This window comes from Ochotona princeps, chromosome 27 (genome assembly GCF_030435755.1).
Source record: "Ochotona princeps isolate mOchPri1 chromosome 27, mOchPri1.hap1, whole genome shotgun sequence".
Lineage (NCBI taxonomy): Eukaryota > Metazoa > Chordata > Mammalia > Lagomorpha > Ochotonidae > Ochotona > Ochotona princeps.
In genome coordinates this window covers 21522805-21541562 of record NC_080858.1, presented here as the reverse complement: position 1 = coordinate 21541562, position 18758 = coordinate 21522805, and the positions used below count along the sequence as shown (strand labels likewise).

The 18758-nt window shown below is 48.8% G+C and overlaps 1 protein-coding gene across 1 annotated transcript in view; it reads left to right on the top strand.

Moving 5' to 3' along the window:
• Positions 1-18758, top strand: part of VWF (von Willebrand factor) — a 110333-nt gene that overhangs the window by 61396 nt on the left and 30179 nt on the right. The window contains exons 28-37 of the mRNA XM_058655802.1: positions 1563-2914; positions 4516-4632; positions 4723-4863; positions 5101-5244; positions 7092-7256; positions 8029-8072; positions 8359-8536; positions 15550-15770; positions 17203-17395; positions 17585-17926. Coding sequence (XP_058511785.1) covers positions 1563-2914; positions 4516-4632; positions 4723-4863; positions 5101-5244; positions 7092-7256; positions 8029-8072; positions 8359-8536; positions 15550-15770; positions 17203-17395; positions 17585-17926 — 2897 coding nt within the window. The remainder of the gene's footprint in view (positions 1-1562; positions 2915-4515; positions 4633-4722; positions 4864-5100; positions 5245-7091; positions 7257-8028; positions 8073-8358; positions 8537-15549; positions 15771-17202; positions 17396-17584; positions 17927-18758) is intronic.

Below are 18758 nucleotides of genomic sequence, written 5' to 3'. Positions count from 1 at the left end.
CTTCTGCATAGCACAGGTATCTGGGGGTCTATGGTCTAGAGGGAAGACACGCATTTCTGTCCCCTTGAGACTGCCCCTCCCCACCACAACCTGCTAGAATTGCTTCTGGGAAACCAGCCTGCAAGACCTGGAGAGGGGGCAGGTTCTGAGAGTGAGCGCTGAGCTTTGTGAAGTCTTGCCCGTAGGCAGGGAACATTTATTAAAACATGGATCCATTCCACACCGCTCCCTGACACCGACAAGGCCTTCGGGGAACTTAAACTTGAGAACTGCGCCTTGCTGGGGAGGGGGCTGTGGTCACAGCTGCCAGAGCCAGATCCTGCCGCCACCATCTGTACAAACAAGAGCAAGCGCTGCCCCGGGGTGAGTTTCCTTAGCAAACACAGGAAACCAGCAAGTATGTCACTCACGCACCATGAACCAAGGATGGAAGCAATAAATCGTCGGGGGTGGGGTGGTGCGAGGACATAGGAAGTCACTTCCCAGGAAGACCCTGCCTACAAAAGATGAATTTTTACATCTTACACGTGGATGTGAGGAAGGAGCCAGGGCTGGACACGGAGGGGTTGAGCTGGCCACGAGTTTTGAGTCCCATAGGCACTACCGCAGATGAGAGCTTCCCAGCCCCTTCCTGCCACCTCTGCTGGCACAGGGCAGGGGGCAACCTCCACAGCACACTGGCCGAATCCTCCAACAGGGCGTGGAGTGTGGTGTCCCCTGAGAGGACACTGCCCAGGACTCTGAATTTGCAGGGCTGCCTTCTCAGCCTTCCTGGGAGGGTTGAAGCCAAGTTACAAGGCTTGGCATCCACAGGAGAATGTCCTAGTCTGTGTGGGTGACTGCCATGCGGCACCTTTTGGTTCTTTCAGTTCCAGGATACTGGTAAAAAAGAGTGACCGAAAGATCGGAAGTTTTGGGGAGTGGCGCGGCGTGTGTTGTGGGGCACTGCAGGTGTGTGTTGTGTCCTGGGTGCTGGGTGTGGGCGTGGCCAGCACCTGAGCTGCTCTAGGTGCTCGCTCGGCTTCTTGCCTCTGCTGGAAGAATGGATGCGAGTGCTGCCATCTGGTCCTCATTCAGACACCTTGGACAACCTCGACTGCTCCTCCCAAGGGCTTTGTTCTGCTAGATAAAGATGGCATCTTCGAATTGTTAGGCCATTGTCCTGTTTCTACAATGGTTTTCTTTCTGTCTGTTTAAGCCATTCAGAATTTTTATATCCTGACATCTGCTGTAATAATCATGCGGCTGTAGGTATCTTCAGGAGAACAGTTCTGTTAGTGACATTGTTTTAGGATGTTATCTGCCCTGTGAGATATTCAGAAGGAGGGTTGGAGTCTGGGGAAGAGTGTGTGTGTGTGTGTGTGTGTGTGTGTGTGTGTGTGTGTGTGTTGTTCCCTGGGGACAGATATGGCAAAATGTCAAATGACTTGGGTGATGAGTTCATGGGAGTTCACGTTCAGGTGTATTGGGCAGGCAGTTCTATGGAACAGGTGCAGAAGTTCCTGCCACACGGGGCTCAGAGGTTCTTGGGGAAGCACTCTGCTTTCTTTCTTCTGTTGCAGTCACTGTGACAGTGTCAACCTCACCTGTGAGGCCTGCCAGGAGCCGGGAGGCTTGGTGGTACCCCCTACAGATGTCCCAGCCAGGCCCACCACTCCGTATGTAGAAGACACCCCCGAGCCGCCGCTACACAACTTCTACTGCAGCAAACTGCTGGATCTGGTCTTCCTGCTGGACGGCTCCTCCCAGCTGTCAGAGGCCGAGTTTGAGGTGCTGAAGGCTTTCGTGGTGAGCATGATGGAGCGGCTGCACATCTCGCAGAAGCGCATCCGTGTGGCTGTGGTGGAGTACCACGACGGCTCCCACGCCTACATTAGCCTCAAGGACCGCAAGCGACCCTCTGAGCTGCGCCGCATCGCCAGCCAGGTCAAGTATGCGGGCAGTCAGGTGGCCTCCACCAGCGAGGTCCTCAAGTACACACTGTTCCAAATCTTCAGCAAGGTGGACCGGCCCGAGGCCTCCCGTATCATCCTGCTCCTGTCCGCCAGCCAGGAGCCGCCGCGGATGGCCCGCAACCTGATCCGCTATGTCCAAGGCCTGAAGAAGAAAAAGGTCATTGTGATCCCTGTGGGCATCGGGCCACATGTCAGCCTCAGGCAGATCCGCCGCATTGAGGAGCAGGCCCCGGAGAACAAGGCCTTTGTGCTCAGCGGAGTGGATGAGCTGGAGCAGCGGCGGGATGAGATCATCAGTTACCTGTGTGACCTGGCTCCTGAAGCCCCCGGTGCCACTCAGCGGCCGCCCGTGGCCAAGGTCACCGCCACTCCAGGGCAATTGGAGACAACACCCCTGGTGTCCAAGCGGAAGGCCATGGTTCTGGATGTGGTGTTTGTTCTGGAAGGATCAGACCAAATCGGGGAAGCCAACTTCAACAGGAGCAAGGAGTTCGTGGAGGAGGTGATCCGGCGCATGGATGTGGGCCCGGGCAGCGTCCATGTCACTGTACTGCAGTACTCCTACGTGGTCACTGTGGAGCACACCTTCAGTGAGACCCAGTCCAAGGCTGACCTCCTCCAGCAGGTGCGAGAAATCCGCTACCGAGGTGGCAACACTACCAACACGGGACTGGCGTTGCAGTACCTCTCTGAGCACAGCTTCTCCACCAGCCAGGGGGACCGGGAGCAAGCCCCCAACCTGGTCTATATGGTCACTGGGAATCCTGCTTCCGACAAGATCAAGCGGCTGCCCCGAGACATCCAGCTGGTACCCATTGGAGTGGGCCCCCACGCTGATGTGCAGGAGCTGGAGAGGCTTGCCTGGCCCAATGCCCCCATCCTCATCCAGGACTTTGACAGGCTCCCCCGAGAGGCTCCGGACCTGGTGCTACAGCGGCCCACCCTGTCTCCTGCCAGCGGTAGGCTGGTGTCTGTGAGCAGGTGGGAGGAGGGAGGGTTGTGATGCAATGCTTGGGTCCTCTTCCTGTCTCCTGGCTTCGTGTACTTGGTCCAACCCGAACTCATAGTGATAGTCCCTTGCCTCGTGCCACTGGGCGGGGACCATGTGATGGCCCTGCTTTAGGGGTAGGCTCTTTCCTTACTGTGTTTATTAGGGAATACACGCCTCCTGTTAACACGTGAACAACAGCAAATTTAACAATGCAAACGTGACTGCCCAGCGTCATCTCCACCCAACTGAGTGTTTGCCTAGAAAGGAAGTAACCTCTATGAAATAGGATGACTGCCAGTTCCCTTTGACCTTTCGGGGGGGTGAAATTTGCCTTTTTTTGCATTTATCTGAGAATCTTCTATCACCGTTTCACTCTCTAAAAACCTGTGAGCGCTGGGCCAGGCTGCAGCCAGGAGCTGGGAGCTCCATCTGCGTCTCCCGAGCAGGTGGCAGGGGTCCAAGCAAGTGGGCCATCCATCTCCCACTGTCTTCTCAAGGCGCATTAGCAGGAAGCTGGATCTGAGTAGTGGCCACTCTAATTGGTGCTCCAGCGTGAGATGTTGATTTATCAAGCACCGACCTAAGCTGCTGTGCCACAACATTGGCCCTTATTGTTGCCCTCTTGTGCTGGCATCTAGCCAATTTCTGCTTCTTGAACTGCTGTGCCAAACACCTGTACCTTGGACTTCTTTTTGTGGTATATTTAGGGTCATCTCAGAATAACATTCCTTCTAGTGTCTCTTGAATCTCACATTTATTATTATGTACTTATTTCTTTGTTCACAGCCAGAGATTTGTTAAAGTATCTGTTTCTTTGAAAAGCAGAGTTTTAGACCAGTGTGGTGGCATAACAGGCTAACCCTTGGCCAGAAGTATTTGCATCCCATACGGGCACCAATTCTAGTCCCAGCTGCTCCACTTCTTATCCAACTCTCTGTTTATGGCCTGGGAAATCAATGGAGGATGGCTCAAGTCCTTGAGACTGTGCACCCAAATGACAGAAAGAAGCTCCCAATTCCTGGCTTCAGATTGGCTCAGCTCTGGTTATTGTGGCCATTTGGGGAGTGAGCCAGTGGGTGGAAGATTCTCTCTGTGTGTCTCTTCTCTCTGTAAAAAAACCCAGCCATTCCAAGAAAAAAGAAAGTCTCTTTAAAAAAGAAAATCAGAATAACACAGAATGGAAGACAGAGGGAGGGAGGGGGAGAGAGAGAAAGAGAATCTTCTGTCTGCAGCTGAACTATCTCACAGCTTTTCTCAGGCAGATTAGCAGGGAGCTGAATTGGAAATAGAGCAGCTGGATTTGAACCAGCATCCATATGGAACACCAGCATTGCTGGTGGTAGCTCACCCACTATGCCATAACGCCTGCCTCCAGAGCTATTAACAGCTCTGGCAGAGGCCTGTCCCATCAATGGATCCTTTAATTCCACCTTCTGTGAATGTTCTGAAGCTCCCGTGTGTCCCCTTAGTGGTGCCAGGTGCCAGGCGGTGCTGGCAGAGCTGCTGACTGCTGTGCCCAGCAGCCTTCATCAGCAGCCATGTGCTCACCTCCCCGGGGCCCTCTTGCAGACTGCAGCCAGCCCCTGGATGTGGTCCTTCTCCTGGATGGCTCCTCTGGCTCGCCACCTTCACACTTTGATAAGATGAAGAGTTTCGCCAAGGCTTTCATCTCTAAAGCCAGTCTGGGTGAGTGACCCATTGGATGCAGCCCTAGGAGTGGTTCTTGAGAGCCCTCACCCTCTTGGTGCTAACTGACTTCCATTTCCTTTCCCATAGGGCCTCACCTCACTCGCGTGTCTGTGCTGCAGTATGGGAGCATCACCACCATCGATGTGCCATGGACTGTGGCCCAGGACAAAACCAACCTGCTGAACCTTGTGGACCTCATGCAGCGCGAGGGCGGCCCCAGCCAGATTGGTAATGTTGGTACCAGAGGCTGGAAGGGGCTGGGCAGAGCCTGGTTCAGGTGCTAGTCTTTGGTCCAGTCATTTGGTTCTGTGGCTTTAGTTTCCTCTCTTCCAGACCTCTTTATGTGCTGCTCTGGGCTTCTGGGTCTTTCATGTGGTCCCACGTGAAGTGTGCAGTTGGCTGCGGCAATGCCCTTGCTTGCTATCTGTTGGGGCTGATGCACTGTGTTCTGGATTCCACCTGCAGGGGATGCACTGGGCTTTGCAGTACGATACGTCACTTCGCAAGTGCATGGAGCCAGGCCCGGAGCCTCGAAGGTGGTGGTGGTCCTCGTTACAGACGTCTCTGTGGACTCGGTGGATGCAGCTGCCGCCGCCGCTAGGTCCAACCGTAAGTGTCCAGTGTCCAGCCCAAAGCCATCTTGAGTGGCAGTGGGGTGGCAGTATGTGGGGGGATAAACGTGTCCAAGGTCCACCCATGTCCTGCTTTCCAACAGCAGGGAACTGTCTAGTCACGGTGGCATTTCGAGACCAAGCCTTTGGTGTGCTTTACATGGCAGCTTCGGCATTTTCACTTGTGCCAGGGTTGATTGCAACTCTACACCTTTGCTTCCCAAAGTCTTGTCCTTGGTCTCTCGCTAAAATGCCATGTCTGTGGCCAGAGTGCTTTAAAAGGTTTTTGTTTATATGCAAAATAGAGTAGTAGAGTAACAGAAAGATGGAAGGAAGAAGAGAGGGAGGGAAGGAAGGAGAGAGAGAATTTTTCACCCACTGGTTTATTCCCCAAATGGCCACTACAGCTGGTTCAGGCAGAAGACAGGAGCCTGGAACTGCATCAGGGCTCCCACAGGGTGGCAGATTCTCAAGCACTTGTGCCATTTTCTGCCACTTTGCAGATGCACTAGCAGGTAGTTGAATCAGAAGTGGAGCAGCCAGGACTTGAACTGGTGCCCTTAGGGAATGCCGGCATTACAAGTGGTGCCACACACTAGCTCCTTATCGGAATCCTTGAAGTGCCTTTCTCACCGAATCCCCAAGCCTCCATTCTGTTCCTCGTGGTTTATTCTCTGCCCAGTAGCCATGGTGGCCCCTTTACACATGGAGGGCGGCTCTCGTCTGCACTCTTTCCTCCCCCAGAAGCCTTTAGGTGCCCCCAGGAGCCTGGGCAGCCACTTGGGGTCTGTGCCTCACAGCCATTTGTTGGCCTGGCTGCAGTCAGGCTGGAGCAGGCTGCAAGCTATGCTTCTGTCCCTCTGCTTGCAAGACTCCTCCTCTGGGTGTCCTCTGGTTTTCTCCCGTCCTCACATCAGGCCCCTGCTCCAAGGCCGTCTTTTCACAGGACTTCAAATAATTGGCAGCAACATGGAATGAAGAGATACATGTAAGGGTGGGTGCTGTGATGCAGTGGATCAAGCTGATGCTTGATCATGCTGGCATTCCATGCAGAGCGCAGGTGTGAGTCCTGGCTGCTCCCCTTCCAGTCTGGCTTCCTGCTAGTGCACCTGAGAAGAAGAGAGAAAAGGGCTTAGGTGTTTGGGCTTCTGCTCCCCATGTGGAAGACAAGGATGGTGTTTTGGGCTCCTGGCTTCAGCTTTGGTGCTGTTGCTGTCAGCTGGAGGAGTGAAACAGCAGATGAAAGATATCTATTACTCTGCTTTTAAAATAAATACATTTTTTAAAGAAAAAACATAACTTTGTTTTGGTGCAAAAATTATTCTGAAAGCTATACATAGTTATTAGAGATCACTTTCTGTTAACATTTTGAAGATCCCCTCATATGTGTTGATTTAATTTTTTTGCATCAAAAATAAATTTATTTTTTTCCACTTTTTTGTTAGCTTTTTGCATATGAGACAATAACCCTCACACCCTTATCCCTGGACATTTTTGTCTTCTTTATCTCTTTCAGTTTGTTTCCATGCCCTTAACATGTGAAACACTGCCTATTCATGTCGCCTGTTGGATTCATTGATTCTGTATTGAGTCTCTTGCCAGTGGCAAGCTCCATGGGGCAAGGGCCAGGGCCTCTTGTCCACTGCTGTGTTGTTGTTGTTTCCCATAGTACCTGACACCCCATAGGAGCTCATGAGCATTTGTTGATTATTTTCCTCGCCAGGTCCCTGAGTGTGACCAGTGTGGAAGACATGAGCTCCTCCAACATGTGCTGGGCAGAGCTAGGCAGTGCATGTCGATCTCCTCGCCGACCATGGGCTCTTTCTTGTTCCCTTAACACTGCAGGGGTGACGGTGTTCCCCATTGCCATTGGGGATCGGTATGATGATGCCCAGCTGAGCACCTTGGCAGGCCCCAAGGCTGGCTCCAACGTGGTGAAGCTCCAGCGTGTGGAAGACCTCCCTTCCATGGTCACCCTGGGCAATTCCTTCTTCCACAAACTGTGCTCTGGTGAGTGTTTAGCAATCCCACGCAAATCCCCATAAAGAACAAAGTTATCCCTGAGAGACCAGCGGGTGCTTAGGCACAAGATTTGGCCTTGAATGAAGGTTATCATACATTTCTGGACCTTCAAGTCTCTGCTGTTAGAACTATAACCCTTTCCTCCCGACAAGGGGTCTACAGGTGTTTGTGCATACCCTGCCTCCATGGTAGCTATCCACCTGAGCTCTGCCGGGGAGGGACATGGGCTGCTTTGTGCGCAGGGATCTTGGCTGAGAGAATCAGAATCTATAAAACCATTGTTCCCCCAAGTGACCCCACACTCATTCTCAACGTGGGTAGAGAGGGCTCGGACAACACATGAATAGGCTCTGGTATTAAAGAGTCAGAGTGAAACTTACTTTGCATTAAAAACTCTTTTTACAATCTGATACGTGTTTTCTTGATGCCCTGTGTTCTATAGTTTTCGCCTCATGTCCTGCACGCTCCTCCTCCCTGGCAGCTGCACCTGGAGGGAGATGATGACTTCATGGCCGCTGATAGGCTTAACGAGCTGTATTATGATCACTGCTGTTACCATCGAGTACTAATGGCCACAAAGCATGTGTTTTCAGACACACTGGAAGAGCTCCTCTTAGCCTCGTATCCCCACTGTGACAACCCCTGAGATGCTTTTCAGAGTTGAGTCCGTGTCCAAGACCAGACCAGGGAGCCCATGTAGACAGGTCTTCAATTTCTGGGTGACAAGTGGAAACTAAGGTCCTCTCTGTGTCTGTTTCAGGGTTCGTTAGAGTTTGTACAGATGAGGACGGGAATGAGAAGAGGGTGAGTCCTTTACATTGCCTTTGAAAGAAAAGATCTAAAGCGCATCCCTGGTGCCCACTGGTGGACATTTCCTCCCTTAGCCTGAGTCCAGCTCTCTGGCTAGCCGTGGTCCTGTGATGGGAGTTCACCTATCACTTTTGCGTTCTGCTTCCTGTCTCAGGTGTAAGCTCCTTGCCAGGGAGTTTGGCATCTGCTCCTGGCCTCTGTGCTCCCAGAGGTGGCTGGGTGGATGGGCTTAGAACTGGAGGTACCTCCTCCTACTCTCTACCCAAATCTTCTTCTGCAGCCTGGCGATGTGTGGAATCTATCAGACCAGTGTCACACTGTGACGTGCCTGCCAGATGGCCAGACTTTGCTGAAAAGTCATCGGGTCAACTGTGACCGAGGGCCCAGACCGTCCTGCCCCAACAGCCAGTCGCCTATTCGGGTGGAAGAGACCTGTGGCTGCCGCTGGACCTGTCCCTGTAAGTCCTTTGCCTCATCAGATTTGACAGTGTCAAAAGGGCAGAATTGTTAACATGGCTGCACAGAGAGCAGAAGCCAATAGCTTGGAAGTCTTCCTTCCCTTCTTACACATGTGCAGGGCCGCCTTCTCCTGTGATGCGTCCCTCCCGTATCCTCTGGAGGTGTTTTCACCAAGTCTCTTGCGTTGTTTCCAGACTGCAAAACTAGAGGAAGAAATGTTTTCTGACATCAGTGTTCAGCTAGGAGTGTAGGTGTTTGAGGCCTAGCAGTGGAAGCACAGTAGTAAGAGAGATACCCTGGAGAACATCCGTGGTTATCAGTTGGAGGCAGCAATACCTTCTCAAGGTGGACACAGCCAAGTCTGTCTCCTGCATCCATCCTTGGGGTTTACTGTCTGCCTGATGGTTGGGGGAGATAACTGCTTAGAATGACCCTACACAATTGTGGATAGATCATAATTGTTGGAGTGAGCACACATAAAACTGTACCTTATAGTTCACTTTCGTTTTAGAATGTATTTAGTGGAATACATTTTCCACACCCTGCTTCCCTAGGCCATTAGCAGTGAGTTGGATCAGAAGTGGAGCAGCCGGGATTTGATCTGTACTCACATGGGAGTACGGTGGAGGAGTCACCTGATATGCCGCAGTGCTGGTCTCCTTTTCAAGTGTTTTAAAATGATTTGTTGATGTGGCCTTTATGAATACTTGTCAGACCTTATGATAGATCTCTTGATTCAGAAAGGATCCTGTGGTTGCTTGAAGTCATGAAACAGCATCTCACTTGGTTAACAAGATGTCTACTGCTCAACTATAGAATTGCAGCATTTCCCTAGCTTCTGCCCCTGGGTAACAGGATGTGGGGTGCTTCTCTTCCAGCGTGGAGAGGAGAGAGTTGGTGTATTATATACCAAAGTGTGCCTACTGTTTAGTTTCCTTTGTCGTGTACTGTTTGAAAGTTTCCACTTGCAATCACAGTATAATGATCAACATCGGGTTCTTCCAATTGTCCTACTATTGTCCTTTCTCCTCTGGGTCTAAAAGTCAACACAGAGTCGCTTATTTTGGTTAGCTGTTATGTTGCCCTTATCTTCCTAAATCTGGAGCAATATTTCAGTACTTTTGGACAAATTCCCAGAAGGGGGATTATTGGATTATATGATAGTTTCATATTAAAAAATCTTTTGGAGGAACACCTCCTGGTGGTTTCCATGTGGCTGCTCCACTTCACATTCCCCCCAACAACGCCCGGGGCGTGCTCCGCATCATCGCCGACACACTGTTCACGGTTGTTGGGTGTTTAGGGTGATGGCCGTCTCAGCTTGTGTGAGGTGAGCTCTCACTGTGGTCTTGCCTTTCCCCAGTCATCTATCATGTCCAGTATTTTTTCCCACATACCTGCTGGCTTGTTATTTATTTATTTATTTTTAATTTTTATTGGAAAGTCAATATACAGAGAGGAGGAGAGACAGAGAGGAAGGTCTTCCATCCGTTGATTCACTCCCCAAGTGGCTGCAATGGCCAGAGCTGAGCCAATTCGAAGCCAGGAGCTTCTTCCCAGTCTCCCACTTGGGTGCAGGGTCCCAAGGCTTTGGGGGGAATCTTCTGTTTTCCCAGAACACAAGCAAGGAGCTGGATGAGAAGTGGAGAGACAGACTGATTTTCTATTGCTTGCTTCACTCCCCAAATGTTTGCCACAACTGGCAGTTGCAGCGGCAGACTGAAGGCAGAGGTCCAAGCATCAGTCAGGGTATCCCATGTGAGTGGCAGGAAATGAACTCAAGTCGTCATCTCCCCAGGTGTATTAGCAGGAAGTTAGAATTAGCAGAGGAGTAGCCAGGACTCGAACCCAGGTACTCTGATATGGGATTTAAGCATTTGAAGTGATGTCTTAAAATGCTCCCTCTTGTTCTACCTTAGAGTTAAACTGAAAACCTGTTCATTTCAGTAGATGAATTTAGCCCATTCTCATTTATTGCTGTATTATGTTTGATCTGTCATTTTATGTTGCTGTTATAACTTCTTTCATTTCTTTCTGCCTGAAGTGTGTATTTTTTGCTGTTCAATTTCTTTCTTTTAGAAAGGTAGATGTTTTTGTTCTTGTTGAAATCTTTTGTTAATGTTTAAAAAAAATACTGTCAGGTCCGTCACAATGGTCCAGTGGCTAAATTCTCACCTTGCTAGCACTGAGATTCCATAGGGGCGCTGATTTGTGTCCCGGTTGCCCTACTTCCCATCCAGCTCCCTGATTGTAGCCTGGAAAGCAGTCAAGGACAGCCCAAAGCCCTGGGACCCCACGCCCGTGTGGGAGACCTGGCAGAAGCTTCTGGATCCTGGCTTTGAATCGGCTCAGCTCCGGCCATTAAGACCATTTAGAGATGGAAGCGGTGGATGGAAGATACTTCTATCGCTCCTCTCCATAAATCTGATTTGCCTTTCTAATACAAATAAATGAAAAATCTTTTTAAAAAATACTGTCGAGGGTAGACGGAGGTGTAGGAAGGGAAGGAGATGTGGTACAGTGGCTTAGTGGGCTGAGCCTCTGCCGGAGGTACTGGCATCCTGTATGGCACTGGTTCAAGTCCCAGCTGCTCCGCTTCCAACCCAGTGCCCTGTTTATCACCTGGGAAATCAGCGGAGGCTGGTCCAAGTCCTTGGGCCCTTGTGCCCATGTGGGAGACCCAGAAGAAGCTCCTGGCTCCTGGCTTTAGACCAGCCCAACTCTGGCCATTTGGGGAGTGAGCCAGCAGATGAAAGATCTCTCTTTCCATAAAAATAAATAAATCTTTTTAAAAGATACTGTCAGGCCCTTATTTTACATAATCATTCCTTCATTGGCTTGTCAGCTTTGGGTAATATCTTTTAACTTCTACCTGTCGCCCCTACAATAAGCAGCAAGGTCATTCCATCTGCTTCTCTCCTTCCTTCTCCTCCCACTTTTCACTGTCATCGTTTCTATTTCGTCACAACTTAAAACACTGGTGCATTTGTCTTCCATTTTTATCTTGTTGTAGCGAGAATTCTGATGACATAACCAACAACACTCCCCTCCTAACTCATCTCTTGGTTGGAGGGTGCTTGCTCTGTAATGGATTTCTCAAGAAGGGGTTATGGGTACCAAAGTCTGCCGGTTTTAGTGCTTTTAAAACTTATTTTTTAAAAAATGTTGCCTCAATATTAGGGTATTATGGAAAGATATAAAATTATCTTTTAAATGATGATATTTGTTTTATTTTAAAGGCAGAGAGGTAGATGAGAGAGTTCCCTTTTTTCAAATTGCCTGTCACCGCTGCAGAAGCTGGGAGCTAACAATGAAATCCAGGTTGACACGCGGGTGGCTGGGACCCAAGGATCTGCACTGACACCACTGCCTCACAGGCTGCGCATTAGCAGGAAGCTGAGTTTAGGGGTCGGACCAGGTGCTGAAGCCAGGTACCCTGCTATGGTACACAGGCATCCAAAGCGGGCCTTAACCACTGTGCCAAGTACCTGCTCCAATGTAGGAAATTCTTGGTAGACACCTTCTTTTACTGAGTTTCTGGAAAATGTGGCTGATCTCAATCAATCGGGTTCTTTTTCTCTTGTAAATGATTTGCCTTTTCCCTTGGATACCTGGGGAATGCTCCCCCCCATCTTTGAAGTCTAACAGCGTTACTGTATAGTGTGTGGAAGTTGACCATTCTGGGTGATTTTTTTTTTTCAGACGTTTGGCATGTGTTCTCAGTAAACAGGTTTAGCTGTTTGACTTCCAACATCTTTTCATGGGTCATAGTTTTAAAATACTGACTAAACTCTGTTGTTTCGTGCCTCTTTTTCAAGGACTTTCCTTTTTTGGTTCCTGTTTTGCATTTTTACGACTTTCTAACCCATTGAGTTCATTTTCATTTTCTTGGTTGTTTTGATTTTCTGCTGTTGATTCAGTTTTTATTTTTGTTCTCTGGTCCCTCGGGTTCTTATAATTTAGACTTCATTTCTGACTTTTACTTTTTTCTTTCATTTTTTTTCCCGGCCTGAGTTCAATCAGTTTTATTTTTATTTATTCTGGTTTTGCCCATTTCTTTTCTTAGCTTTTGAAATTCTGATTCAAGGTGGTTTTCATTTTTGTGAACGTTTGAATATATTTAATTTAGTTTTGAGTGTTGAATTACTGTTTTCTTCTGTGTCATGGTAGTTATGCCTTTTTCTTTTTCTTTCTTTTTTTTTAGTAGAGTTTGTACTGGGTGGGGAGGGCTGGCTGTTATTTTTCGATTTTTCTAAAAAGTAAATTCCATAGATTGGTTGAGTTCTTTATTTTGTGTTTAAGGTTCTGTGAGATTTCTGATCTGATATCATCTCTTCTACCTGTGTAGAAATGTTGCCACTTCAGCGGTTTGTGTGTGGGTACCTGTGTCTGTGGAAGGATTAGGTACCTTATGGTATTTTAGTTCTGTTTTATTTTGGGGGGGGCGGGTCTTAAATGTCCCCATTTACATATTTTTATGTCACCAGGAAATCGCCAAGCACCTTGCATTCCTGAAGAGATCGGGTCTTCGGATGGTGACTTAACTCATGCCCAATGCAAGCATCTGCTGTGATCTGTCAGGATTCTGCTACAATATCTTGGCACTGGGCTTGCCGCTCTGTGGGTGGTGGTAGCTGTTTGCTCTTTGCAGTCGTCCTCGGGTTGTGCTTGCTCACGACAAAACCTAGTGGCTAGCACCCCACACATTGCTGGAATGGGCTGTGCCTTTCTGCTTTTTGTTTACAGTGATTTTGAAACTTGGATATCCTGTCTTTCCAGTTAGGCTGAAGGCATTTTTATATATATTTATATATATATATTTTTGTATAATAGCTCAATGTCTTCCTTGTCTTCTATGTTGTATTCAGAGGCGAGAAGGGAGAATGTAGATTTTTGGCAGCTGTTCCTGTGGGCCTTGTGTCTTTCTGAACATTTGTATTTTTGGTCCATCCACTCACTGGGAATCTTGTCTCTGTTGTATTGTGACACTTGGCCAAAGTTTAAATATACTGCCGAGTCAAAGGTATTTCGGCTGTTGTTTAGAAAGATAATGGCGAGGAATATGTTGAAGGGAAGGAGAGATAAGAGATAAAAGGACTTCAGGAGATATGAATGGTATACTTTACAATTATGTTATACAACTCTGATGAAATGTTATTGTGCAATCTCATATTGATTTTGTGGTCTGGTCAGTTTAATTTTCTCTATGCCCTGAGTACTGGAGTGTTGATAACATGAGGCTCGTTAAAACGGATCAGTAAGGTGGAATAAGATGTGGCAGATTGTTTGAAGGGAATTGCAATATACTGATGGGGTAACTTTAGGTTGTGATGAACACACTGTTGAATTTTCCTGTGGCCTGGGCTTGTTCCTAAGGTTAATAGCTCTGCTTACTAAATGTGCATGACTGTCATGCAATGAATTTTCACAACAATCTTAAAAGATATCTGCTGAGAACCTACCCAAGGTCTTGCTGCAAGCCAGTGGTAGGCAGGACAGACGTCAGTGCTGTGCTCTGTGGCCTGAACCCCCTCACTGCCCTGCTGGCGTGGATCTCATGGCGGGCAGAGCCGTTCTCATGAACTGGCTGCGAGTGTGCACCGAGCATTTCTTCAGCTTGTGCTTTGGTGCCCTATGAGGACTTGTAAGGACTGGCCTGACCGTCTCAGCTGCTGCACTAGAGGATGGCTGATAGTGTGGGTTCCAGCAGGCCAAAGGCGGTCAGAGTCGCTGTTGGGAAATGGCCTGGAGATTCAGGATGCAGGAGCTTCCTGGAGGCTGCTTCATTCTTGACCACGGCTACATCCCAGCCCATCGTTTCCCAGTGGTGACATGGCAGGTGACAGTACCCCGGCGGGCTGTAGGGGCATGGGTGCGGCCTCACTGCTCCCACTGGGCTGCACCTCCGTTCTTCTGTTGCCTGTAGCTGTGCTCCTGGCTTGTCTGGAGAACTTATTGCTCACATTGTGTGGCTTCCAGTTTACCTTCCAAATCGTTTATGGCAGTAATGGCTTTAAGATGGAGATTCTTACCAAATCATCTGATGTAGATGTAAAATGATTAGTATTCACAAATGGTAGGGTTTTTAAAATTTATTTATTTTTATTGGAAAGTCAGATTTACATAGAAGAGGAAGTACTGAAGGTTCTTCCATTGCTGGTTCACTCCCCAAGTGTCTGCAATTGCCTGAATGGCCAGAGCTGAGCCAAACTGAAGCTAGGAGCCAGGAGCCTCTTTTGGGTCTTCCACGTGGGTGCCAGGTTCCAAGGCTTTGGGCTGTCCTCTGCTGCCTTCCCAGGCCACAAGCAGGGAGCTGGATGGGAAGTGAAGTAGCTGGGGTATGAACCAGTGTCTATATGGGATCCCTGCATGTTCAAGGTGAGGACTTTAGCTACTAGGCTACCGTGCCAGACCCCAAAATGGTGTTTTAATAAGAATCTTGAGAATTTGCTGGTTTATGTGAATGAATGAGGGTCGACAGAGGGAGCACAGAGACCCAAACGTTTTGGAGGGCAGGGAGCTTTGGCAAGATTTCTCTTGTGTGAACTCTGAAGGGATTCAATCCATATGACCATGAGTAGCCTGACTCACTTGACAGCTGAACTGTGTGGTGATAGGTGAGTTTTCTTCACAGTGAGCTCCTGGCTTGCCTGGTTCCTTACAATTTCATGCCCTGGGTCTTGGCTTTGTTTCCTGGTCAGGGTGTCTCTGTAGAATGGATTGTTCACATTTTTTATTTTAAATTCTGTGAGTTGTCAAGTTTTCATGTGATATTTGTCCTTCTCAGCCTTCTCTAGAAAAACATTTCATGGCCAAGTGTTAGCTCTCAGAGTCTCCTAATCCGTGAGCGGGGAGAACTTGAACTCTGACCTCCAGGGCCCCAGGACCTGTTCAGGCCCCAGTCTATATCTATCCTCATGCAACATGGTCATGCCTGCCTCTTTGCAGGTAGCAGGTCTGGGAGTCAGGTGACTGTCCCACACATCATCTTCCCCTCCCTGTCCTTGTCCAGGTGTGTGCATGGGCAGCTCCACACGGCACATCGTGACGTTTGATGGGCAGAATTTTAAGCTGACCGGTAGCTGCTCCTACGTCCTATTTCAAAACAAGGAGCAGGATCTGGAGGTGGTTCTCCGTAACGGTGCCTGCAGCCCTGGGACGCGCCCGACCTGCATGAAATCCATTGAAGTAAAGCATGGCGCCCTGGCCATTGAGCTCCACAGCGACATGGAGGTGAGAGGCTCTTTTTGGGGGACAGTAGGGACCCAGGGCAGGGCAGCAGTAGAACACCAGGAAGCTGCCTGGACCCTGTGCATTGGGCTGTTCAGCAGGCACTGCTAGTAGGGACCCAGCCTTTTGCCTGGGAGCACAGCATCAGCTCCTGGTGGGGGCTTGTTGCCGTGCCCTTGATCTTGGCGCGATCTCATGTTGTTCTGGGCTCGTATTGGAAGAGGAAATCAGTTTTAGATAACATTAAATTGTGAATTTAGTGCCAGTTTCTGGCACTGGGAGAAAATCGGGGTTGGCACTAAGAATGTTTACGTAGTAGGTGTTAAGAGGCTAGTGCCCAAGGCCTGTGTTCCTTCCAAAGAGAGAGATTTAGGGCCTTCAGAGGGCCTTGGAAAATATTTAGAGCCCAGATCAAGTGTGTGGCTTCAAAATTCAGAAACTGCCAAAACCCATGTAAATCAATGTTTGATTAAATATTTACCAAAGGTTACATGATGCCAACTTCTTAGCTTGTTCATTTAGAAATCATAAATATTTATCGCATGGAAGCAACTTGTCGGCTAAATGTTCTCACTTTGCAAGACTTTCTGAATATGAACAATAATTGCTGGAAAAATCATAGCTACTCATATATTACACGAGTCACTCATAGCCAAAAAGTGCAAAATCGAAATGATAAAAATAAACTCTTCCAATTTTTTTTAACAACAACAGCAACAAAATGTATTCATCACAGGATGTGGGCACATTTTAATATCTTTGATATGACATGTCATGGGAATTCCAAAGAAAGTGCTTCCAGGGGCACGCACCCAGGGCAGAGAAAAGATGCTAAACTGCGAAGAAGATAATTTTCCCAGTCTCAAAAGAGTCCTATGGACTGGGGGCTGGCTCCCTCTAGCCCCTGAGCTCAGGGTCTAGTGCATGAACAAATGCTTGTACTGTTTTATGGTGATCTATGCTCCTGCCAAGGCCTTGAAAGTTATGCCGTGAAAACTGTTGGCAGGTGCCAGCTTGTGTGGCTACACCTGTGAATGAGTATGATGAATGCCCAAGAACTCTCTGTAACTTCAGGAAGAGGCCAGGGTGGGTGCAAATGTTTGGCTCAGAAGTTAAGATGCATACTCTTCTCACTGGAAATTCTGGGTTCAGTTCCAAGCTCTGCCCTTGACTTGGTGTTCCCACCAGGGCCAGACCCTAGGAAGCAGAGGTGATGTCCCTGCATGTGGGTGACCTGAATTGAGTTTCCCAGTCCCTGGGTTTTGGACCCAAGCCAGTTTTGGCTGTTGTCATCTAGGGGAGTGAATCAGTTGATGGAAGCTCTCTGTCTCTTATTGATTAATGATAATGATGGTCATTATAAAGGAAGTGAAGAATGAAGTTCTGGGATTCCTCATTGCCAAGGCTACTGATGAGCTTTGTATTCCTTTGGCAGGTGACAGTGAATGGAAAACTGGTCCCTGTCCCATACACGGGTGGGAACGTAGAAGCCAGTGTCTATGGTGCAATCATGCATGAAGTCAGACTCAACGATCTTGGCCACATCTTCACATTCACTCCACAAAACAATGAGTTCCAACTGCAGCTCAGCCCCAAGACCTTTGCTGCCAGGACGTATGGTCTGTGCGGTAAGAGCATGCCTTCTAAGCTGTATTTGCTATACTCAGGCTGTTGGGAGCTTATGTTTCTAGGCCCAGTGACAAGGACCCAGTAGCAAGGTGCAGACCCTAGTATGGGTGCAGAGGGAATGGCCAGACTGTAGCGTCCAAGTGTGGATCTGCCAGGGCTGCTCATGTTGTCTTTGCTTACGCCTCCAGGCACTTGTGATGAGAATGGGGCCAATGACTTCATGCTGAAGGACGGGACAGTGACCACGGATCTGCCACGGCTTATCCAGGAATGGACGGTGCAGCAGCCAGGGCAGACGTGTCAGCCCCTTCCCGAGGAGCAGTGTCCTGTCTCTGACAGCTCCCGCTGCCAGCTCCTCCTTTCGGCACAGTTTGCTGAGTGCCACAAGGTCCTCGATCCAGCCACGTTCTATGCCATCTGCCAGCAGGACAGTTGCAACCGAGAGCAAGTGTGCGAGGTGGTCGCCTCTTACGCCCACCTCTGCCGCACCAATGGGGTCTGTGTTAACTGGAGGACAGCCGATTTTTGTGGTGAGTCTCCTTCTGTGTCCCTCAAATTCATGGAGCCTTGCAGTAGGCTCCTCTAGCCTCTCCAAGCCTTTGATGCTTTATCTAAGAAAAAGTCCCTGCAGTCTCTGTTACCTGGGATTCCAGCTAGTATAAAATGAAATGGTAGATGTAGAATTTCCAGGTGTGGTATTACTGTGTAAAAAAATGTAATTGTTTTCTTCTACCAATGCTTCAGACAAATGTAGTTTGAATCTAGTAGGCATGTATGGCCATGAGCATAGTATGGCGTTACCTGTCATATTGCATGTGAAATTCCATCCAGCTTTGACCAAGATTTTCAGGGTAGTTCATGCCAGAGCAAGATTTTGAACTGTGAGTGGCATTTTGTCATTCGATCATTAACAGGCTTATTTACTTATTTATTGAAGAGGCACGCATACATCCATGCATGTGTAGACAGTTTCCATCCATTGGCTCATTCCCAGAATGCCAAAGTAAGTCTTCCACATGGATCGGAGGGACCCAAGTAGCTGGGTCTTCACTGTGGTCTCCCTGGGAATGAGCTGGAAACTAGAGCTGAGGGCAGAGCCAGGACTTGAACCTAGACAGCTTGTTGAGGTGTTGGAGGCTTTGAAAGCACCTGGCATCTTTGTATTCACAAGAAGAGACCTCAGGATCTGCTAAGGATGTGTAGATTTAGAGCATTCATAAGGGCTAGGATTGGTTGCAGGTGGCAGAGGACTCAAGGTTGGCTGTAGCTCATCAGAGGCAGAGGTGACTCTAGCTCCAACTGGTCTGGGATGCCAGATGGAGTTTCTCTCTTTGCTCCACCCTTCCTTGGATTTTTTCTCCC